This window comes from Chenopodium quinoa, unplaced genomic scaffold (genome assembly GCF_001683475.1).
Source record: "Chenopodium quinoa cultivar QQ74 unplaced genomic scaffold, ASM168347v1, whole genome shotgun sequence".
Lineage (NCBI taxonomy): Eukaryota > Viridiplantae > Streptophyta > Magnoliopsida > Caryophyllales > Amaranthaceae > Chenopodium > Chenopodium quinoa.
This window is the reverse complement of record NW_018744113.1, coordinates 2532761-2557335: the sequence shown is the minus strand read 5'-3', so window position 1 is coordinate 2557335 and position 24575 is coordinate 2532761. Positions and strand designations below refer to the sequence as shown.

Genomic DNA, 24575 nt, shown 5'->3' with positions numbered 1-24575 from the left:
GACCTCATCTTTCAATGCAAGCATAAAAGTGAATACATGAGCAATAAGTGGCCATCCAATTACACATGCAATTAACCAATTCTTTAACAATCAATCATCAATCCAAAATGAACATGCAACCACAAATATCAATCAACCCATGGCTTGGTTGGGTCTTCACCCAACCCCTAGCTAACTAACTACTCACTAAACATGGTAAAGAACATTCTAACAACAATATCTAAGTTCAAAATAAAATCTAACAAATTGAAGAGAGTAGTAAGAATAAAGTAGATTGAACATGCAACAATAATTAACCAAGATTAAGAGAGAAATATATAATTCAAAGCAATTAAAAAAAAACAGAAAATAAAGAGTAAGAGATAGAGGAAAGAGATTACTAATGAAGCTTCAAGGTTGAGAAAATATTGAAAGTGAGAATACAAACTTCAATTAATCTACTTCAATGATAGAGTTTGAGAGAAACTAAGCTAATTAATAAGAGTTTATAGAGCTAAGGGACTAAGGAGACTAAAGGGAAGAAGGTGATCTTCTCCAAGGAAGAAGATGCAGAAAACTGAAGCCAAGGGTCGTATTTATACACCCCGAAATCACATGGTAAAATTCGCCCAAAAAGTCAGGTCTGCATGTAGGAGCGCCCGCTCCTCAGGCTGGAGCGCCCTCTCCTGGCTCTTGCGCGCCCTCTCCTCCTGCAGCAATTTGAGGCAGTTTGTGGAAGATCAGGGAGGAGCGCCCGCTCCTACAATGGTGCACGCCCTCTCCTAGCTGGGAATAAAGAGAGGCAGATTGTGGTGCATGGGGTAGGAGCGCCCTCTCCTCAGGGGTTGCACGCCCTCTCCTCTTGTGCTTTGCTTCCAATATAGTTCTTCATGTTCATGCTATATAACCAATTTCTCCTTGCATCTACAAACACGAACACACACATAAAAAGGATCGGGAAAGCCAAAAGTTGTAATCATACACAAAAAAGGAGTCGGACAGGGGGTAAAGAGGGGAAAATGACAACAAAATTGTGTTAAAAATGCCATGATAAGTGGACAAATAAAACACTTATCAAACTACAATGTACACAGGTAACTACCATGACACACCACTATGTTAGCTTTAACCAGATTAGGCTTTACCTAAAGTTAAATTTAAACATGCTCTGTAATTCCAATTTAGTATCCTAAGATTCCAGACAAAGAATCCCTGAACAAATCTTCAAAAGGATTGTACACTTAATTTTCCACCACAGGTTCAAAAAATCACTAACATCAAACAAAAAAGAACACTGTTCAAGATTCTCATCAGACATCTGCACTATAAACTATTCTAACCCTACAGTTAAACTTATCTACATATAGAACTACAAATTAATTGCTAACTTACAAATCCATTGACCAAAGACAATAGTTTAAAGCTCCATCATATACACAAATAGAGTTGGTCTACATCAACTCCACCAAAAGAGGTTGATGAAATTTTATATTTTGTTTTCCATCATAAACTCTCTGTTTAGTTAAACAAATAAACTATCTAACAACACCACTGCTATAAGTTTTTCAAACAATAGAACACTAATCATAATACTATACGAATATCATTTCCATAGCATTTAACTATAATTGTTTATCCTTTGATTCATATTCTACAGTATATTTATTTGATACTATACGAGCTTTGATCTACGAATAGGTAACCAAAATTCTCTTCCATCTACCTGAACCAATAAATCTCCCACATTGTATTTTTACAGACCTAAAATTCAAACTTACAATTTTTTATTAATAATTTATCTCAATTATCAATCAAGATAGCAATAAGCATAGTACAATTACTCACCACTCAAATTTGATAAACACCTATGCTCATAAATTAATTCTGTAACATTACAATAATTTACCCAACAAGTCACTCAACAAAAACTCAAAATAATACTTCAATTAGAAAGGCCTTATATTACAATATCATCAGTTCATTACCCATTACAGCACATACCTAACATGCAACTATCTCAGCATCATATATAGACCTCAAATTCTGACCCAGGAAAAACCCAAAAAATTTACCCTTATCATCTTCACAATAATTATAAACTAATACAAATTACCACTTAAAATGAAAGAAAAAGTCTAAAATTTCTAGCAATTAACATAGTAGCAACAATTAAAATCAAATTCTAGACAATCTACTCAACTTCAAACCTTGGCTTCTTGGCATTGGAGGTAGAAGCAACCATGGACCAAATTTCGCCTGAGGCCTTCCTTTTCAGAGCTTCAATTGCTGCTGATGCTTCTTCTTCCTCCAGCTCTTTCAACGCCTCTTTACCTTTCACCTCAAGCTCTATCATGAACTCCTTCAAACGACGCCGAACCCAAGCCCAGTAACTCTTATAGGCATTCTCCCCAGGCCAGCCACCGGAGTCCATACGCTATCATCCTCAATAGTCAAATCAATAATTTCATCTGCCATTTTAAAAAAAAAAAAAAAAAAAGAGGTAAAAACCTAAAATTGTAAAAAAAAAAAGAAAAAAAAACTGGGAACAGAAAAGAAAGTACATAGAGGGAAAAAAGGGTAAAAATGAATAAAAAAGTAATCCTACTGTTACATTAATATAATACACCCAATTATACCCTTTTTCTTTTTTTTTTTAAAAAGACCATGTTTACTCCCTATAAAATAATATTATAATAAGTATCGAATTCCATATTTATGACAATTAAGATTGCTCATAAAATACTATAACCATTTTAATAATAAGTATCAAATTCTATATTTATGACAATTAAGATTTCTCATAAAATACTACATTTATATATAGTCCAAAATAAAATTAACAATTTAGCAAATAAAATACTGCATTAATATTTCCAAAAGAAAAACATTTTAAATAACTACCCCTCATTCATTAGGCACTTATCTCTAGGGTATCTATCCCTTATTACCTACATAATTTTTTAAAACATTTCTTAACATAATAGCTAATTCTTTGTCCAAAACAAAAGCCAATACCTAATTAAATCCAAGGCATTTACATATAGCTAAAATCATACACTATTAGATAATGAGGAATTAACATATTAAAAAAATTCGAAACAAGTCACATAACTAATATAACGATACCAAAAACACGCTGGACTATCGCGCGCATTGCGCGCAAGAGGACAACTAGTAAACATAAATATAGAAAACCAAGTAGGTTTTTCGGAAAGGCAACATATGCCAGAGAAAAAGAAAACATGCAAGTGTTGGTCTTGTGGAGAATTAGGACATTATGCTAATGAATGTAAGAAAGCTAATCATAAATTAATGGAAGCCTTAGGAAGTTGGGATTACATAGAAATACCAGAAGAGGCTTTAGAATTAGCTTTAAGTAATAATAAAGGAATAGTAGAGATAATAGAAGAGGAAAATGAGTATAATGAAGAACCTGAAGATACTGATGAGTTTGAAGTTGAAAATTATGAAGAAATAAATAATATGATGGAAGGAGAAGTATTAGAAAACTCGGAATCAGATGACGATGAGGATAAAAGTAAAATGACTATAGGTCAACTAAAAAGAGCTGAGTATTCTATTGATGATAAATACCTAGACCAAATGAACAAAGAAAGTTGGAATTTTCCCCAAATTACTAAAGATAAAATATTTAAAACTTCTTTCTTTAAAACTAGAACTAAATTTGTATGTGAAGAAATGGAAGGAATTATAGTAATCGAGGATTATGAAAAGAAAGCAACATAAATCAATATCATAAACTGGAAAAGCATTAAAAACCATAAAGAAAAAGGAAATTATAGTTATATTTGTATTGATGCAGTGCAACTACACAACGAGAGGTTGCACTTAGAATTTCTGAGTGTGATTTATCATTAATAGATCAGATAAATATGCAGCAAGAAAAATTATGTGAAAAACTATATTCAACAAATCCATTAGATCATTGGGAAAAGGATAAGACATTTGCTAAGATAACTCTAACAAATCCTAATAAGATTATTAGAGTAAGACAAATGGTTTATACCTACCAAGATATATTGTAATTTGATGAACAAATAAAAGAATTGATGAATAAGAAGTTAATTAGGAATAGCAAAAGTCCTCATAATAGTCCAGCGTTCATGGTTAGAAATCATGCAGAAGAAAAAAGAGGTAAAGCTAGAATGGTCATTAATTATAAACAACTAAATGACAATATTGTTTTTGATGGCTATTACATTCTTAATAAAACTGTGTTGTTTAATACAATACAAGGAGCCACATGGCTTTTGTCCAAAAAAAAAAAAAAAAAAAAAAAAAAGGAGCCACATGGTTTTCTAAAATGGATTGTAAGAGTGGATATTGGCAAATTAAAATGGAAGAAGAAAGTATTCCATTAACTGCATTTAGTGCCCCTCAAGGGCATTATGAATGGTTAGTAATGCCTTTTGGATTAAAAAATGCTCCACAAATATTTCAGAGTAGAATGGATAATATTTTAAGAGAACTTAATCATTGTTGTTTGGTTTACGTAGATGATATTTTAATCTTCTCAAAAGATTTAGAGCAGCATAAGAATGATCTTAAAGCGGTAACTCAAAAATGTGCTGAGCATGGTATAATCCTTGGAAAAGATAAATGTGTATATGTTAAACAAGAAATTGAGTTTCTAGGATTACAGATTAAAGCAGGTTAAAAAGTATTGCAAAAACATATCCTAGAAAAGATTGAAAAATTTCCAGATAAAATTGAAGATAGAAAACAACTAGAAAGATTCTAGGATGTTTAACCTATGCTTCTGACTTCATAGAAAATCTTGCTCTATTAAGAAAACCATTACAACAAAAACTCAAGAAAGAAATAGCTTGGAACTGGAAAGAAACTGATTCCAAAATTGTTAAAAATTTAAAAGCAATGTGTAAAGATCTCCCTATACTAACACTACTTACTAGTGAAGATGATTTGATCCTTGAAACAGATGCTAGTAATGAGCACTGGAGTGCTGTATTAAAAGTCAAAGAAGGAGAAAGACTCTGTAGATATATATATCAGTGGAAGTTTTAATAAGGCCGAGTTAAATTATTCTACCATGCAAAAGGAAATCCTTGCAGTTATTAGAGGGATCGAGAAGTTCTTAATCTTCTTAGCCCCTAAACAGATCTTAATAAGAACAGATTGCAAAGGCATACTTGGTTTTGTTAAAAAGAATTTGTCAAATATGCAAGCGCAAGGGAGACCCCTACGTTAGCAATTATGGCTTAACCAATTCTCTTTTATTGATGAACATATACAGGGATCAAAGAATTCTTTGGCAGATAGCTTGACCAGAGAATTAGCCAATGGCGAAGAAGCACAAGACATTAGAAAAACCTTCTGCCCATCAACTAGAAAAGATGGAGGCAGAGAGAAAAACTCTTATTGAAGAAACAAACAAAGCAATGGAGCGGGTTTCACCCTCCACTTGGGCCTTGATGGAGGCCATGATTATTTCATCAAAAAAGAGATCACGAGATGGTTTGATTAAGAGTTGTCATGTAGCAGTTCGAAGGTTCCTAATGTACGAAGTAATGGTCATCATCCTACGACTCATTCCAGATATTCAAGATATAACACTAAATAAAATAAACGATAACGATTTCAAATTCTAGAACAATTTAGTTGTATCAAGGTCATACAAGTTGTATGATGTTTATGATCTATGGGGAAGTAGAATAGTGTTCAACACTAATTCCAGAGTGGGTACTGTGTCAATTCACCACATTCTCCGGAATGGAGGGCACCATATGTGGCGGAGCACTACAAAGCTTGGGATTATGGAATGGTTCATAGCATTGTCCCATTTCTTGATCACAATACTACTTTCATTGAGAAGCTCACAAAATTCCAGAAGTATGTATTTAGGAGAATTTATGGTGCAACAAGATACAAAGGAAGAGTTGAACAAGTCCTAGTACAAAGTGCAAACATTGAAATGGTGGAAGGAAAAGTTAGCTCTCCACATTTCCGGATCATGTTTGAAGATGTTCATCACAAAGTCAAAGATCCAATATATATCCAGCAGAGACGAGTAAGGGATCCTACGGAGGCTAGGGCATATGGATTTTTCTAAATTACTCAGTATCTTAACCAATTTATAGCAATAAAGGAAGAGCCACCAGTCATAATACATGTGGGAAATACTACAATAGTAGCACCCGAATGGTTAAAAAATTATTTAGAAGAAGGAGTGATACATGGTGAATCAGTGTATGATTATCTTGAACAAGTTGAAGCTGAGAGATATTTATCCTTAGAGGGAAAAGAGCACTTATTTGAGATCTTTGTCACATGGGATGAATCCTATGTTGCCAAATGTGTGATGGATCTCGGAATAGAAGAAGACAACCAAATGTAAGTCCATTATAAAGAGTGTAAGGACAACGAAGCTGGTCTACAAACTATGATGGAGTCTTGAGCCCACACCAGCAATAATGTATTCTACTTTTACTGTTGAAGCACGTTTTATTTGTTCTAAAAAATCTATAGGAAAGTAGTGAACGATATCCACTTGCCGAGTCATAGTTTCCTGTAAGCCATAGAAAGTGTCGGTGACCTTTGTAAGCTTTCCCCTATATAAAGGGCATTAGGCAAAGAAGTGAAGATAGGCTTGAAGTGAGTTGGCTAGAGCATTTCTGAAAAAACTTCTCTAGAGAAAATCCTCACCTTAAGAGACATATTGGTTTTCCATCTCTCTTAAAGTAGAGAAAAACGCTATTTCTTGTCATTGTTAGACTTTCTGTTGTTAATTTTGTAATAAATGAGTGTTGTAATCTTTTCAATTTCATAAAATTTTCCTTTCAAAAGGGAACGTTATCCTCTCAAAACTTATGTCACAGATGAGTTAGTTTTATGTACCATCACAAATACAATATAGATTGTTTGAGAAGAGACTACGATCTAAGGTAGGAAACGAATTAGATCTCTGCTTTGCCTGATCTAAGGAAGATGGGGTTGGGATTAACTACCTTGGTAAAGCCGGAAGCTCAGAATGCCGGAAGTTCCATTGTCGACTAAGTTCAGGTATTGGTCAAAACTCTCTAAGTAAAACATTTTATATTACGAAGCATGGTGGACTATTAAATATAAAAGCTAATTTGTTTAATATATAAATAGTAGAGTAGTGAAAACTAGTACCAATAAAAGTCATATAAATTATCAAATCGAATTATAGTAATAATCTGTGTAAACTGTTATTTACATTCAAGGTACTGTTATTAGTTTATCAAAGATATTTAGCTTAAGGTAAATAACAGTACTTAATAAATAAATTAATAAATAAATAAATAAAGTTGACGTCACTTGGTATTGGGCGAGGCGACCTATACCGGGTAGTGGCTAGTGGTCCATCATTCCCCCTCTTATTTTTTGACCGTTACGCTAATCAATTTTGTGGCTCTGACTCACTCACCTCCATTCAGTCCATTGTCAGCCATGACTGCTGCTTCCTTACACCTCCGTTTTCTTCACTATCCATTTTCTCTCTCCTTCAAACTCCAACGCAATCGATCGATCACAGCTTCTAAACTTCCTCGATTTCAACTTCAACCTCTTTTTCCTTCCACTAAAATTAGGGTTTTTGGCTCCGAATTTGGGAATTTTAGAGCGCGAAATTGCACTCTGTATTGTTCTTGCAAATCGAATTTGCACGTTGATAAGGTCGAGATTGTGGAGGAAATTGAGCGTCCTGCGTTTGATATTAATCTTGCGGTCATATTAGCCGGTTTTGCTTTCGAAGCTTATACTTCTCCTCCTGTAATTTTCTTCCAATTATATTATTATACTACCTCTGTAGTATTAGTTTGTTACATAATTTTTTATTAGGAATTTTGCAGTTATACGAAGTACAATATTTGTTAAGTTGAGTAAATTTGATTAGGTAGTTTTGGATAAGATGCATTTGAAATTCTAAATTTGTGGAGGAATGTTTAATTTGATTGAAATTTTTTGTGTTGTGTAGGATAATATTGGACGACGAGAAACCGATGCTGCTGGTTGTACGACGGTTTATCTTTCCGAGTGCGTGATCATTTTCTCGAGTTTATTATTCTGTGATGGTTGTATAAGAGACTAATTGCTTGAATGATTGCTCATGTTAGTCAATTGTTAACTATATCCTCAAGAAGATGATATTTCCAGTTGTTTTAATGTTAACTTATGCCCTCTTTTCTTCCCCTTATTTTTTGCCCAAGTAAAATAATTTTTGTTGATGTTAAATTAATTTTACTGAATTGAAATTATTTTACCGAGATTCTCTATTATATTCTCTTTAAAGTTACTATCTTCTATTGATTAAATATTATTACTTAGTTTATTTTACTGAACTAAAAACTGAATATTTTTTTTTTTAAAATTGAAGAGAACAGGGCCTTATACTAGTCCGCTACTCTCTTTGTTATTACTTATGGTCATATTGTCGGTGTCTTTTATATTGTTATTGTTACCATTCTCAATCTCTCTTGTGACTTTAGCATCAGTTTCATTCATTTATTGTGCTAGTACCTATCTCACTAATTCACGATTGTTGCTCAGTTGTTTCACTCTCAACTTTTGTAGGATTTCTTGTTGTTTTAACAAGGTTTTGGTGTTAGAAAACTAATGCAGTAATGTTTTTTTTTTGAAGCACCACTGCGTTGAGAATGGCTTAAATATTATGAATTGAAGGCACAAATAGACTTGTTGAGTGAGGAAGTATATTGGTGAATTAAAGTACTTTTCTGATTACTTGAAAGCAGTTTTCTCCCTGCTACCAATTTATTTTGTGGTGTAGTTCTGTAATATGGGTTCAAACTGCATATGAAAGAGCCAATTATCTTAACTTTTTTTAGGAGAATACCCTTGCAACAATTTATGTATTATAAATGAACAACTCACAAGAAATAGGAAAAAGATTTACTTTGATCAAATAACTGAAATGTAAGAAATTTCATAATTGCAGATCATTTGTTCGGGAAATATATGATGGACAGTTGTTCATAAAGTTGAAGAAAGGCTGTAATCTACCAGCCATGGATCCATGGGTTTGTAATCTTCTGATCACTTCTGCTTTAATTTGTGACTTTGGCTTATCTGTGAATTATAAATATGTATTTCAAATTCCATGTTTTTTTATTTATTTTATTTTACTTTATTTATTTATTTTATTATTAAATGTACTATGTGCCTTTTCCTTTAGCTTTATGTTTCTTTTCGGTTTTTGGATAATATTTTCTTCATACTTCATCCCCCACCTCTTTCAACACATTTGTTTTATGCCAGGGAACTAGCGATCCATATGTTGTCATTGAGTTTGACGGTCAAGTGCTCAAGAGCAAAACAAAATGGGGGTAGGTCAATTCCTTTCAAAATGATCTCTTTTATTCTGCAGCGCAAATTTCTAATAGCCTCATCTTTTCAGATATGGGAGTTGGTGAATTGTTGCAATTGATTTTATGTTTCTTTTAGAATGCAACACCTGGATTGATATGTATGAAAGAACATATACCACTAATACTACAAATATTAATAATTAATGGCCTTTATATATGACTACTTGTTTGAGAACTTTAATTTTATTCTGCTTTTTGATGTTTTTAGCACAAAAGATCCAACATGGAACGAGGAATTTGTTGTAAATATCAAGCTTTCACCCAATGCATTTCTTCAGGTAAAATTACACTGAAGATCATTTACTGTTTTTCTGGTGTTGAATTAAATGTAATTTTATTATTGAAAGATACTTGAAGCTGCCTTATTAAAATTATGTAGGGATAATGTTGAACAACTTTGCTGGAATCATTGCAATCTGGATAAATAATTGATATTGACTACTGTTTTAAGATGTTTGTAGATAAATATTATCTACTTGAGTGTCCAGCATCAGGTTTTCTCAAACTTATATAAAGTTATAATTTAGGTGACTTCTTTTGCTGCTTGCACCTCTTACTCCAGAAAAATGCATCAAACTTTTGATAGCCTAAAGTATATAAATTTGTCTACTTTAACCCATGTGGGTCAATCCTTTAGCTTCTTCTCATATAGCATTACATCTTATCAACTTTATTCTCTTCTCATGGAAATGAATAAGCTCTATGATGATCAATGGATATCACCTGGTTGTTTGCCAGTGAAGTATCGGAGGAGTTGTATGAGGGACTAGTTTAGTTCATAAAGCTGGTAGATTGTTTAAGTGGCTGCATGCCGTCTCTTAGAAACATATATCTATTATCTATAAATTCCCCAATACACCAAACAAGGGATTGACTATATTTTTATGAATTCCAAATTTAATCCCCATCCCACTCTCTAACCCCGAACTCCCATTCCCACATTCCAAACAATGTGATTTTGCATTCTGAGCAGTGATCTCCAAAAAGTGGATAAATAAAACAATAAGTAAGATTTAGAAAGCTGTGCAAGTTTAAGGAAAGCGTTAGTATAATTCACTTATTTTCCTGTAACATTTGTTGTGAACTCTCTAGGTGGCAGCTTGGGATGCTAATCTTGTTACTCCACACAAGCGTATGGGAAATGCAGGCGTTGATCTAGGAGCCTTATGTGATGGTAAGAATATAACTCTAATTTGTTGTTCTTCTTTCCATAAGCTGGCTTTTATAATGCATTCATTTAAACTGGAGTCTTGTCTGGCTCCTCTTAAACTATACATTAATTAGCATCATAGATTTTGATTTTTTTCGAAAAGAAAATGTTTTCTGGCCGTAATATGCTATGTTTTGTTTGTTTGGAATTGCTTTTGTTTGATTTAAGAATATAATGTTTGGGATTAGGCTTTGTTGTTGCAAAATTTGTCCAATTAGATTTGTCCCCATTACTAATGAACATTTAAGCATTAAAGGAATAACTCTCTCTTCTTTTCAACTACCAGTATGAAGTATCTGGGTGATTTTAAAGTGGTGTTGGAGGCAAATCTTTTTAATAGAAGAGACAATGTAAGAGTAAAGGATTGAGATTTACTTCATTTAGTGGTGAGATAATAATAGTATATTTTGATAGGAAATTCACATGAGTTGCTGTTGGAATTGGAAGGCATAGGAGGTGGTGGAAAGATACAATTAGAGGTAAGTGTTAATATTAGGAAGCAATTAAACAATGTGGTTGTAGAAAAAAAATTACAGTAACGACTAATTTTTGGCCACTGATATGAAAAGATTTACACCTTTTATTCAGTGTTTTATTCATCATATCTATGTTCAACAATTCAATCTTTTATATTACCATTGTTCCTGTTAAATTATATATCAGGTTTAAATAATTCTGTACTGATGTAGAGAAACTCTTTACTTTATTGAATAGGAAAATGTCATATAGAAAAAACCATAAAAATTGGACCGGATATTAAGAGCTTCTTTATTGCACTTGTGTGTACTATGTTTCGTGTCATTTGCAAATTCAATGCTGGCCATTGTAGGTACCCTCTTTTATGAGATATTTAATTGTATATGCTGGTGGTAGGATACCCGTGCCTTAGATTGGAAAGCAATGAAGCTGGTGGCTTTGGTGAAAACAAATACGCTTTCTCTGTGTTTCTTAGTTATAATCTTGTCGCATAGCTTTACTTGCTAATACAAAAGACTTTCACACTGAAATCATTTCATGTCTAGGATTTCCTGTTTTCTATTGCTTCAATTTGATGCTCATTGTTGTATGGATCACTTTAGGATAATCTTAATATGTCTGGTTTCCATGAACTTTTTTGTCTGTTAGAGTAGCTCTTGTAGAGTTTTAGTAGTTAATCAATTTAGGAGAGTAAGAAGAAATGATATCTAAAGGGGGAAGAACAGACATACTATGGGAAAAAGAAATAAAAATTTTAATGCGCAGCATTGAAAATATTTTAGAATGAAAGATTATCATTTCTGAAGCTTTTGTTTTTGGGTGTAATTAATTTTATGTAGGGATAACCTTTGGCTACTGTTTTACATGACTATAAATTTTTTCACCAACACTTTCCATAAGAGTCATATATGGACAAGATTTGAGTAGGGTCAGTCCATTCAAGAACTTATTTTCACATGTCATTCTTTTCAGGTCAAATATAGGAGTTTTGGTGAAATTGATGAAGATAAAAAGTGGTGGCAGATACCTTTTCTTTCTGAATTTCTTAGTCAAAAGGGTGTTGACTCAGCTATAAAAATGCTTGCTGGATCTGAAAGTGTGCCAGTACGCCAGTTTGTGCAATTTGCTTTTGGTCAGTTAAAATCTTTGAATGATTCATACTTGCATAAAGATTGGTTTTCAAGTATTGTTAAGCATGAGGAAGCTGAAGGGTCAAGTGAATCTTCTGGTGAGTCTGATGCACCATCATCATCAAACAACCTCTCTGAAGGATCCTTGGAAAGTCCAAATTTCAGTGATGCAAACTATGCAGAGGATTTCTCATCAAATGATACTAGTGACATTACACAATCAAACATAGATTTTTGGAGAAGTTTTGCTGATGTTATCAATCAAAATGTGATTCAGAAAGTAGGGATCCCTGTTCCTGATAAAATGAAATGGGATGCTTTTGACTTAATAAAAAGTATGGGCTTTCAGTCACAGCAAGTGGCAGAAGCGGGCTATATTAAATCAGGGCTTGCAACTCCAGAAAAGGACTCTAGTAATGATTCTGGTGTGGATTCGAGCCCACTTAACATTGGCAAGATCCAGTCTTCACTTCCTGATATTAGGAAGGCAACTGAGGACATATTGAAGCAAACAGATTCTATTTTCAGTGCACTCATGCTTTTGTCTGCTGCTAGCCCTCAATTAGAGAAGGAATCACTGAATGGAGAGCATTTTGAAGATAAAAAAGACAGTTTACCAAAACAGAATGATGATGTCTCAGCTTCTTTGAAGAATGAAGGGCTTGCAGGTTTGGATGAAAAGAGAGCTGAAGAGACAAGGGCGCTTTTTTCAACTGCTGAAACTGCCATGGAAGCTTGGTCTATGCTCGCCACTGCATTAGGAAAGCCAAGTTTAATTAAATCAGATTTTGAGAAGCTCTGTTTTTTGGATAATTCAACTACAGATACACAGGTAATTTTCTGGCTCAAGCTTGCCAAGTAAATAGATTAGAACTCAGTATTGTATGATTTCCTGTGGATGTATAAAGTTAAGCAGCTGCAGGTAGCAATTTGGCGTGATTGTACGAGGAAAAGATTAGTTGTTGCATTCAGGGGTACTGAACAAGTAGGTTGTTTACTAATAATTGCTCATGTTGAAGTGCATTGTATTTCTTGATTTAATTAATCTAACTGCTGAACTTTTAGGCAAGATGGAAGGACTTGCGGACTGATCTAATGCTAGCTCCTGCTGGGTAAAGTTTTTGATTAACGTATTAGTGCCATTCTTCGAAGCGGTGCAGTGAAGTGGGGTTTTGTGTGTGTATCTGTGTGATATTTAGCTGTTCGTGTCCTCTCATGGAGGGTTTATGACTTTCAGTATGAATGCATTTGAGATGATTAATTTTCAAAATGCTGTTCTTACAGGTTAAATCCTGAAAGAATTGGTGGAGATTTTAAGGAAGAAGTTCAAGTATGACTCATTTTTAATTTCTTGCTGTTAGATGGTTGCCTGATCTTCTGATCATTCCATATTTTGCTAATGTTGAATGGTCAATTTAGGTTCATAGCGGATTTCTGAGTGCATATGATTCAGTTAGAACCAGAATTATGGCTCTAATCAAGAAAGCTGTTGGTATCATGTAAGTCATTCAAAAACGTCTTCATCTTGATGTCTAATTGCTAAAAGGGGAATTAAAATTATTTATTCGTCTTCTTAGTCAGTTGCTTGTTTCTTTCAGTGGTACACATGCAACTCATAGCTATGTAAGCAAGATTGCAGTGATGTTCCTCAGGTTTATACGATTATTCAATGTGATGCAGGGATGATGATGAACAACCACAAGATAAATGGCATATTTATTGCACTGGTCATAGTCTTGGTGGTGCTTTAGCAACTTTACTTTCTCTCGAGCTTTCATCAACTCAATTGGCAAAGTGAGTTCACTCTTTTTATGCTATATTCTTTGTGAAGGTCATGTATCCATGGTATCATAGATGCCGGTATTTCATAAGATGGCATGCTTGCAGATCTTTATTGAATTTGATGATAAATCATACGGTGTTTGAGTGGTTTGTTGATACGTTATGGCAATTCTGATCACCGTATATTAACTACTAGTAACTTAGACTTGTCTCTATGTTCATAAAAATAATGTGGGCACATTCTTCTTACTTTGGATAGTGCTTCTAACTGAATAACTAATTTAGAGGATGACTATCTCATTTGGATGTTAGCCTGTATTATTTTAAGGATTTTGAAGTGCTCTTGTTGATGTTACTTAAAATCTTGAGTAATAACTCCTTTCAACTAATTGCCATAGAGAACTAGCATATTATCTATTGAATATCTTCATAATCTAGTATGTTAAAATTTCACTATTATTTTTTTGCTCTAGAAATGGGGCTATATCTGTTACTATGTACAACTTTGGATCTCCTAGAGTCGGAAATAAAAGATTTGCAGAAGCTTACAATGAGGTATACTTTTTTGTTTCTTTCCTTTGCTCACTATAATATTCATATATTATTCCGCTGTATACTTTAATTACTTTCATGTTTGGTTGTTCCAATATGATTATTTATTTATTTATTTTATATCTTATTACCTTTTTAGTGTTATTTACAATTCTATATTATCTCTTCTTCTTCTTCTTTAACAATGTAGATTGTTGCTGTATGGTGTAATCAGATTTTATCTTTTTCTTCTTTGTTAACTTGTTACGTTCATTAACTCTCTCTTGCAAGGTGTTTTTTTGTGAGAGGTAGAACTTTTAAGAAGAGGTTTGCTAGTAATGGTAATGGGAAAAAGAACAAGGGTAAGTCTACCACCAAACCCTAATCGTGTAAGACTTGTAACTTAGTCGCATCAAGGACTACTTCAAATCGGAGTGTTAGAAGTGGCAAAATAAACAACCGGGAGATGGTGTTAGTAAACACTTAAAGGGGAAGGAACCTCAAACTACCATTGAATCTACTTTTATTAACACGAATAATGATAGTGGTGCATTGGTTGCCAACTTGCCACTCATGGGAAAGTCAAGAGTAAAGATGAATGGATTTTGGATTCAGGTTGCTCCAACAAGTATCTTTATAGTTCCTAGAGGAGTATAATGATATAATGTCACCATGGGAATTTATGCTTAATGAGCTTGTAAATCGATCGTTGGACAATTAAACACTGTCAAAGACTTGTGCTACTAAACAAGAAGTATATGGAAAAAAAGGATCATATCCGTAGGGAATGACAACACAAATTTGCAAAACAATTACAAGCTAACTCAATCATAAGATTGGCTACAAGACAACTAAATCAAACTAAGGGAATTACTATGGGAAACAAACTCTAGGGATGTATTGGATATGAATTTACCAAGCCAACGAAATAACAAATTGGGTAAAACATAAATACAAATGGGTGATCGGATGGGAAACTTAATAATGCCTTCTTTCAAAGCTACACATTAAGCAATTCCTTAACCAACTAACAAGGTTAGGTAGCAAGGTCCAAACAATTAGGAGTGAGTTCCTAATTCGATTTTATCATAAAGCATGATTCACAAATAAGACCCTATTCATTTCACCTTAGTTTTGTTGAATTATTTATGTTTTTACGAAATTGAAATTATTTATGCTGAATGAAAATTATTTTACGTGTATTGAAATTAATTTTTATTTTTTTTATTTTACTAAACTTAAATTATCTATGCTAAAATGAATTAAAAAAAAATGAAAAATCTGTTTGGAGGGAGTAAAAAAAGAAACCCAAATGAACCTCAACCATCCTCCTTCACAACAAGACAATCCTAACCCAGCACCACTCATAAGAAACCATGATCGAAATAAAAAAGCACATAATAACCTTTTTAAGAGAAAAATTCTTCCAACCCATATTTATCACAAAGAATTAATGGATCTACAAGGGATCGATGAAGGAATAAGAAGAGTGGCCAACAATTTCTGGTGGCTAAATTTCTTAAATTTTAAGAAAGAAATGTATGCTTCCTTAACTCTTGAATTCCTTTCATCGGTCACAATGAAGTGCATAAATATTGAGGGTGTGCCATTAGAATGTGAAATAAAGTTTAGGATGTTCAATACCGAGAAGGTCCTAACTTTTAATGAAATTTTCACATGGCCATCCTCAAACCTAGTGTATGACTTCAATGGTACTTACTTTTCTAGCTACGAGGAGCAAATGTGGTGGAACACCAATGCAGGTTATCCCAGTTTCACGACCCAGTGTAGCCATGCTAGCCACATTATCCACCTCGTGCTTCGAATCTTCATGAGAATCATGGGCTATGCTTGTTTCTCAAGGGAAACTAAAACAAAAGGAGATTCAATGCCTCTTCATAGCCTCAAGATTCGAAGACAAAGTGGAAGGAAATGTGAGCATGGGATACATGCTGGTTTAGAGATGTATAGACATGAGGTTGAAAGAAGAGATAAATGGCGAGATTAAATGTGGGGAATGATTTCAATTATAGCGGGGAACATAGGATTTGGTATCTTTCTAGACCAAATGGTCTTGGTCCATGGCTCGAACTTGCTTGACCGCCTTGACATCAAGGGACTTTATGTTGAAATCCCGGGCTAGGTCCCTCGCTTTAGTAGGAAGATCAATGGGAGGGATTATTGCACACTCCCAAATATCGCGGTCATTAACTCCGTGGGAGACACGTGGCACGTGGCACGTGATCAACTCCCATAAGGGATGGCCGACCTTAATGATGATGTGCCTATACCTAGTCGTATTCGTACATCCTCCATTCCCGATCTAGGGGAGATGGTTCATCCTCCTCTTCCACGTGTCTCCCACGGAGTTAATGACTGGGAGTGCAATAATCCCTCCCATTGACCTCCAACTAAAGCAAGGGACCTAGCCCGGAATTTCAACAAGGAACTTCATATCATAAAGTCCTTATTTGGTCTAGTAAGGTACCAAATCCTAAGTTCCTTGCTATAATTGAAATCATTCCCCCACATTTAATCTCACCATTCATCTCTCCTTTCAACCTCATGTCTATGCATCTTTTAACGAACATGTATCCCATGTTCATGTTTCCTTCCACATTGCCTTCGAATTTTGAGGTTATGAAGAGGCATTAGATCTCCTCTTTTGTTAGTTTCCTTAAGTCTTGCTTAGAGAAACAAGCATAGCCCATGATTCTCAAGAAGATTCAAAGCACGGGATAGATAATGTGGCTAGCACGACTAGACTTGGTCGTGAAACTGGGATACCTCGCATTGGTGTTCCACCACCCTTCTCCTTGTAGTTAGAAAAGTAAGTACCATTGAAGTAATACACTTGGTTTGAGGTGGGCCATGTGAAGATTTCATTCAATTTAGTTAAGTTAGAACCTTCTCGGTATTGAACATCCTAAACTTTATTTCACATTCTAATGACTCACCCTCAATATTTATGCGCTTCATAGTGACCGATGAAAGGAATTAAAGTGTTAAGGAAGCATACGTTTCTTCCTTAAGATTTAAAAAGTTTAGCCAACCGAAGTTGTTGACTACTCTTTTTATTCCTTCATCGATCCCTAGTAGCTCCATTGATTCTTTATGATAGATACGGGTTGGAAGAACTGTTCGCTTTAAAAAGTCACCGTGTGATTTTTTATTTCGGTCATGGATTCTTATGGGTGGTGGTGGGTTAGGATTGTGTTGTTGTGAAGAAGATGGGGATGGTTGTGGTTCATTTGGGGTTCTCTTTTTACCTCCTCCAAAAAGATTTTTCATTTTATTTAATTAGGGGATGGTTACTAAAGATACTCAACAACAACCAACAACATCACACACACCCTTAACTTTAAACTCCTGTAAAAATCCAAATACTTGTTTCACAATATAATACTTCCTCACTAACATTCCTTAAATGGAAATGTTATATTACTTGACCCATACTATATATGGTAAGCTTTTGGTGGATCAATTCTCTAAAATACCCTCAAAAAGTGCACATGGGGGCAACTTTAAGGGGTAATAAGGTAGGCCATGTGCAACATGGGCCACAAAATTACAATTTCTCTCTCCTCTTCTTAAATATTGTGCCCAAGGCTATGGGTCAAGTAAATGCAAATAGAAAATGAGGAAGTACAACACAAGCAAACAATGTCTCCCGAACACAGAATTTCACAAACAATATCAATTTCACCCAATTTTCACACAAATCACAACACCAGTATTCACAACTTCCTTTGAATTCATTGTCATCTTCATTTTTCTCTTTGCCTTTCCTTTCCTCTTCTTCTTGGAAGCTTTAATGTCATCCCCTTCATCCTTATGAGCATCGGGCTCACCTTCTTCGACATTTTCTTCAACTAATGTCTTGAGGCAAGCAAACATGGCACCTCATCAAACCTATCCACTCCTTGTTTTGACTCATGAACAATGTATAAAAAAGCGCAAGGCGCAATAAGGCGATAAGGGTGCTAGACCCTAGGCGTAAGGCGCAAGCGCAAGGCGCGTGCCTCATCAAAGTAAGGCGCACTTTTGTAAAATTAAAGGTTCTTGTACTTATGTTACTGAAATATAATATAAAAACACATAAATATAAGAACACAATATTGCTTTCCCATAAATATTATAATAAATTCAAAAGGATATGTCAATCTGTCATCTTGTAATCTTGTATCATCATCTGAAACAATGCGCATTTGTCAATATATAATAAAAAAAGGCTAAATAAATAAATGAAATAGATTATATAATTAATAAATTATTTTTATTTAAATGTTTTGGTTAGTGGTGATGTCAGTCTTTTAAAAAATAGATTATATAATTAATAAAAATGGTTGATATTTTCATTAATTGTACATTTTATTTGCATGCGAACTTTAAAGATAATAACAGTATTATAAAAGGATATGGCTCTCATCCCTCTAAAAACTACGAGAGATGGAGTTCTTCAATAATAAAAAAAAAATAAAAAAAATAAACTCAGAGAGATGGAGAAGATTTCAACCATAACCCAGAAAAAATGAAAGAAAAATGTATAAAAGAAGGGAAAAAATTGGAAAGACAAAGAAGAGAAGGAAAAATAAAGTGATGAATACCTACCTGAAGATGGCTGATGGGTTTTCTTCGAGATTCAATTTGTCGAAAGTCGAAATAACTAGGGCTGGCTGAAGCATCTCTTCTTCTACTCTTCTTTCTTTTTCTTCTTTTTTCCCTTTTTTTATACTCTTTGTCTATTTTTTTAGTATTAAGGATATTATATGGTGTGGACCACAACACATTTAACAAGATAAAAAAACTGAAAAAAGGAATTTTTTATTAAAGCGCACAAAAGCACGCTTCTGCGCCTACTGCGCTTCACGCGCTTCGATGCGCCTACCCCCAAACGCCTATCGCATTAGCGCCTAAGGCGCACTTTTTCATACATAGCTCATGAACATCAAAAAGCGGGTTAGTGGCACAAAGCATTCTCAAGTCATGCAAATCATTATCACTAAGAGCATCTAAGGTCATGCAAACTTTCATGGGGGGTGGGGTCAATGGTAAGGCAAAATTCATCATCATTCACATTTAATGTGAGCTTTCCTTCCATTACATCTATAATGGTACCACCTGTTGCCAAGAAAGGTTGGCCTAGGATGATAGGGGTGTGGGCATCTTCATTGCCCACCTTAAGTGGGACATCTTAAACATTACCGTTAGCAAATTTGGTAGATCAATTAGCAAGTTGAAGAGTTGACATTGGTGGGTACCAAACCACCTATGCCACCAAACCACCTATGCCAAGCTTCTCATAAACCAAAAGAGGCATCAAACTCACACTAGCTCCTAGATCACATAGGGCATTTTCAAAAGAAATGTTCTTTATAAGGCAAGGAATAGAGAAACTTTTGGGGTCTTTTAGTTTAGTGGGTGAGTGGTTCTTGATATTTGCACTACAATTTTCAGTTAAGCTCAATGTGGTGGACTCACTCATGACAACCATTTCATTCTCACTTGACTTAGACACCTCACATTGTTTCTCTTCCTTAATCTCCTCACTCTCATTCTCTCTTTGCAAACTCATGGGTGGAGTCTCTTCTATGGTAGTCCTACATCTAGTCATAATTGCATTACAATGTTCTCTATGACCAATAGCTTGTCTAGGCAAATAAGTGCTAGAAGTGTTACTCTTAAGCGCACTAACTACTTGAGTTAATTGGGTTTCTTGCATCTTGTTATGGGTTAGCATTTGCTTGATACTCTCCTTTAAGTCATTGGTTTTCTTTGTTTGCGTGTTAACAAATTTTTCCATGGTGGTTTCTAGACTCGACTTAAGAGGGGGATCTTGAATTTGGAGAGGTGGTTGAGGGATAGGAGCAAGGGTTGGTCTATTTCCTCCATTACAATCGGGTGGGTTATTGTTAGAAGAATATTGACCCTTTTGATGGTACCTATTGTCATTTTGATGGTTTGCTCGGTTATTTGACACATAGTTACCAACCTTGGTTTTTATAATTTCCTTAGTTATTTTAAACATTCCTTTAGTCACTGTATTGACCTTGACCATTTCCTTAGGTTCAACACTCTTTCCAACCAAAGTTTTGGTGATGTTTCCATCCCTCATTAAAAATAAGGGTCATATTTAGGATTGGTTTGACCATTATTGATTGCATTAACTTGTTCCTAAGGAGGAGAGGGGAAGCATGAATCATTTGGTAAATAATACTCGAAAGTCACATGATCATCACCTCTACCGTTTCACAAGACATCATTTGTATTAAAACATTTTCATTAGATGAACCAGATACATGTGAATTTTGACGTAGGAAGTGGAAAGGGAAGAGGATTGCAATTGATAAAACTTAGAAGACAAAGCATCTAATTTTGAATTAATCATTTAATAGCCTTTACCTTATACCTTCCTCCCTTCTTAGAAATGCTTTCTCGTTTGGAATCCAATTTATGTAGTTTTGAACTACATCCACTATGATTTCGAGGCTTGTTCATGATTGGTCATCCCAATGTCCCATCCAACAATATGCGATCTACTCTCAAGAGACCCCTAGAGAACCCATGGAGTAAAAACCAATTCTCCATGCCATGGTGTGGGCATTGTTGTTGGTAGTTCTTAAATCTCTCCTAAGCATCATAAAGAGGCTCGTTGGTATCTTGTTGGAAGTTTGATATTTTAAACCTTAACTGCACCGTTTTCCAAAGAGGGATGAACCTCCTACCTCATTCCATGTGTTTGATGACTTGGGAGGCAACCTATCAAGCCAATGACTTGCCTTGCCCGTAAGAGAAAACTTGAACATGCTCAACAAAATTCCATTTACCTTTACGGTGCTACAATATCGTGTGAATTGCTTGAGATGCGCAATGGGATCCTCATGTTTTGCCTCGGAGAATTGGTGACCCTCTATTAAGGTGATAAGGGCGGGTCTTATCTCAAAATTATTTGCTTCGTTGGTGGGAGTAGCAATCCCACTTACTTCTTTATAAGGTGGAGGAACATCAAACTGTCTCAAGGTTTTATTTAGAAGAGCCATTTGAAATTGATGGAGAGGTGAAGAAGTTGGAAAATTAGCCTTTGGTGATCCTAGCGGAGTGGTGTCTCTACTAAAGTCACTAGAACTAGAATGCTTACCGGATTCAATGATTACTTGATGTCACTTGAAATAGCAATATATGTGCTCTCCCTCTTTTCTCTTCCATTTGCCCTTACAACTCTTTCGAGCTCAGGATTCAAGGGCATAAGAGATAGGGCTCTATAGCTGCGTTTGGGCATAAAACAAAGAGAATTAGATAGGAGATTAGTAGGTTAGTCAAATAATAAAGAAATATTAAGCTATAAAAATGAACTAGTCTCACATATTCCATAAGTAACTCAATGCTCAACGCCATTCCCCGACAACGACGCCGTTTCGACGGAGTGTAATCGGTCATTAGACAAACACCCTAAAGTCAAACACTATTTCTACCAAAAACAACCTAAGACAAGTCTAGGGTAAGTAAAGGATCGTATCTAGAGGGAATGAGTATGAGTACACCAAGAATATGAAACGATTGTAATCTAGTTCGGTCATATATTGGGGTTTTCAAAACTAGGGGGGGATTAAGAATTGACACCAACTAAACCAATAGATCAATACAATAGGCAAACATGAACACAATGGGTGATACAAAAGGGCACTCAACATTGTCTTCTTCCGAAGCTACAATACTAAGCATTCCTAAGCCAAACTCAACTTACATGATAGGCTAACCAAGATTCAACTATGGGAAGTAGACTACTTACTGGGGTTTGTATTTCGAGCGGTTTGAGAAAGCAATAAGGCATAAGTAATTTGGGATTTCTCACCTAAATTTTGCAACTAAGACTACAATATCATCTAAGCAAGGAGCCGTAATGAAGATAGAAATTCGGTACAATCATATAAGAAAAGGGTCACAACTAGTCCTCATCTTTCAATGCAAGCACAGAAGTGAAAACATGATCAATAAGTGGCCATCCAATTACACGATTCTTTAATAATCAATTAACAACCCGAAGTGAACATGTAAGAACAAATATCAATCAACCCATAGATTGGTTCAGTCTTCACCCAACCTCTAGCTAAGAAACTACTTACTAATAACAATGTCTAAATTCAACATTAATTTAACAATTTGAGAGAAGTACTAAGAACAAAGTAGATTGAACATGCAACAAATAATCAAGATTAGAGAAGAAATTAACATCTCTGACCAATTAATGACCAATTAAAAACAGAAAATAAAGAGTAAGAGATAGAGGAAAGAGATTACAATGGTTGAGTTTTGAGAGAAACTAAGCTAATTAAATAGATTTATAAGAAATTAAGGGCCTAAGAAGTCTAAAAGGGAAGAAGATCCCAAAAAATGAAGCCGAGGGGGTATTTATATTCCCAGGAATTACATTGTAAAATCTGTCAAAAAACAAGTTTCAGAATGTAGGAGCGCCCACTCCAGGATAATTTGCGCGCCCGCTCCTCAATAGCACAGCAAGGCACAACAAGGCAGAAGTTGAAGAACTGAAGAGGAGCACGCGCTCCTCGTATAGTGTGCCCGCTCATCTCTAAGGAGCGTCCTCTCCTTGGGGGTTGCATGCCCGCTCTTGTTGTTCATTGTTTGCACTAAGGTTCTTTATTGCCTTGGCTTAATCCTTAATTTGTCAAAGGTACCTACAAAACATGAGAAAACACACAAAGAGGGACGAAAATACCAAAAGCTATAATTATAAACAAAAGGAGTTAGAAAGGGATTAAAGTATGGGAGAAGACTACAAAATCGTGTTAAAAATGCCATGATAAGTGGACAAATAAATACTAGGCACTCTTGCAACTTCTTCTTAGCATCAAAGTTTGTGTTGTTAGGAAATTGTTCTTTGAGTTCTGAACTTTGCCCATGTATGTATCTTAACTCTTCCTGCATCGATGTCTACGTGCTTGGTGCGCCACCTAAACCTAGCATCTTCGAACAATTACATGATTGTTGTATCTACCTTCTGGTCGTCACCCAATTAACATATGCAAAAATACTGCTCCATGTCAAAGTGGAAGTTATCAACTTTTTTGCCATCTCTAGCGCCGCTCCAATACCACTATCGTCTTTGCCTGCAATGCACATTAGGGTATAACTTTTTTTTAGTGCTTCATCGGCTTGTTCTTGAGCAACGCGCAACTCGGTCCTTTATCAAATTCACAATTTGTTCGGCTGCTTGAGCATAATTACTTCAAGTTAGGACCATCGATATGCCTTGAGCCAAGCAAGTCATTCTTCTAAATTCATCCTGGTGTAGCCCTCCATTGGTGCCTACACGGGTGTCTAACGACTAGGTTTGGACTTCTGATACCAACTGTCACGGTCTGGGAAAAGGCAAGGACGCAAGCCTTGTGTGGAAATGGGGCTTGTGAGCGTAAAGAAACACAAGTGAGCAATTAAATCTAAAGGGCGCTAGCGTCCATTCGCGACGGAGTGCGGGTGGTTGGGGCTTGTGACAGTCGATAATTCAAAGCAGGTACAAGCGAGTCCGAACCATGATTTCTTAGTGCATCAAGTTAGTGGGGAAGAAAGCTAAGTAAGTAAGACACAATATCTATAAAATTCTAACACCTTTTTTATTTCATTCAATCATTCACCTTCTAAAGAGCTTTAGTTAGCATTTACATAGAATCCCTAGTAAACACTATAACGAAAGTAATACAATAAATGCATCTAAAGCCTAGAAAACTTAAAGTAAACTCTAAGAAAGCATTAGAAGGGAACCTAATACATAGAAAGAAAGGTTGGATCCTAACACTTTGGCTTGTAATGCATATATGAAGAAGGCAAAAGGTTGCAAATGGGGGGTAACAATGCCAAACTAAACAACAGTCTTATATACAACAAAGAAAACCAACTCCTATGAAGATAAAATGAAAATTTTCCTCAATCACTGTTTGAGGCACTTTCTCAAGAACAAACAATGCGAGTTCTTGATGTAGATGGCTTCAATGAGAAATAATAAACCACGCATGAAATTGTGCAGAGGCTCAATTAGTAGACGTTGGCACATCACTAGAGAAAGCT

At 35.1% G+C, this 24575-nt stretch overlaps 1 protein-coding gene across 7 annotated transcripts in view; it reads left to right on the top strand.

Moving 5' to 3' along the window:
* The first annotated feature begins 7284 nt into the window (after positions 1-7284).
* LOC110692495 overlaps positions 7285-24575 on the top strand; it is a 28315-nt gene continuing 11024 nt past the window's right edge. For 2 of the 7 annotated variants that reach the window (XM_021869507.1, XM_021869508.1), the window contains exons 1-14: positions 7291-7752; positions 7958-8016; positions 8936-9017; positions 9256-9323; positions 9574-9643; positions 10458-10539; positions 10990-11054; positions 12025-13014; positions 13099-13167; positions 13248-13294; positions 13467-13512; positions 13602-13681; positions 13863-13976; positions 14438-14519. In XM_021869507.1, the coding sequence (XP_021725199.1) occupies positions 7432-7752; positions 7958-8016; positions 8936-9017; positions 9256-9323; positions 9574-9643; positions 10458-10539; positions 10990-11054; positions 12025-13014; positions 13099-13167; positions 13248-13294; positions 13467-13512; positions 13602-13681; positions 13863-13976; positions 14438-14519 (2175 nt within the window). In that variant the 5' untranslated portion in view covers positions 7291-7431. Of the gene's footprint in view, positions 7753-7957; positions 8017-8040; positions 8092-8620; positions 8707-8935; positions 9018-9255; positions 9324-9573; positions 9644-10457; positions 10540-10989; positions 11055-12024; positions 13015-13098; positions 13168-13247; positions 13295-13466; positions 13513-13601; positions 13682-13862; positions 13977-14437; positions 14520-24575 lie in introns of those variants that run through there. The other 5 variants (XM_021869512.1, XM_021869511.1, XM_021869509.1 and 2 more) reach the window with 5 other exon arrangements.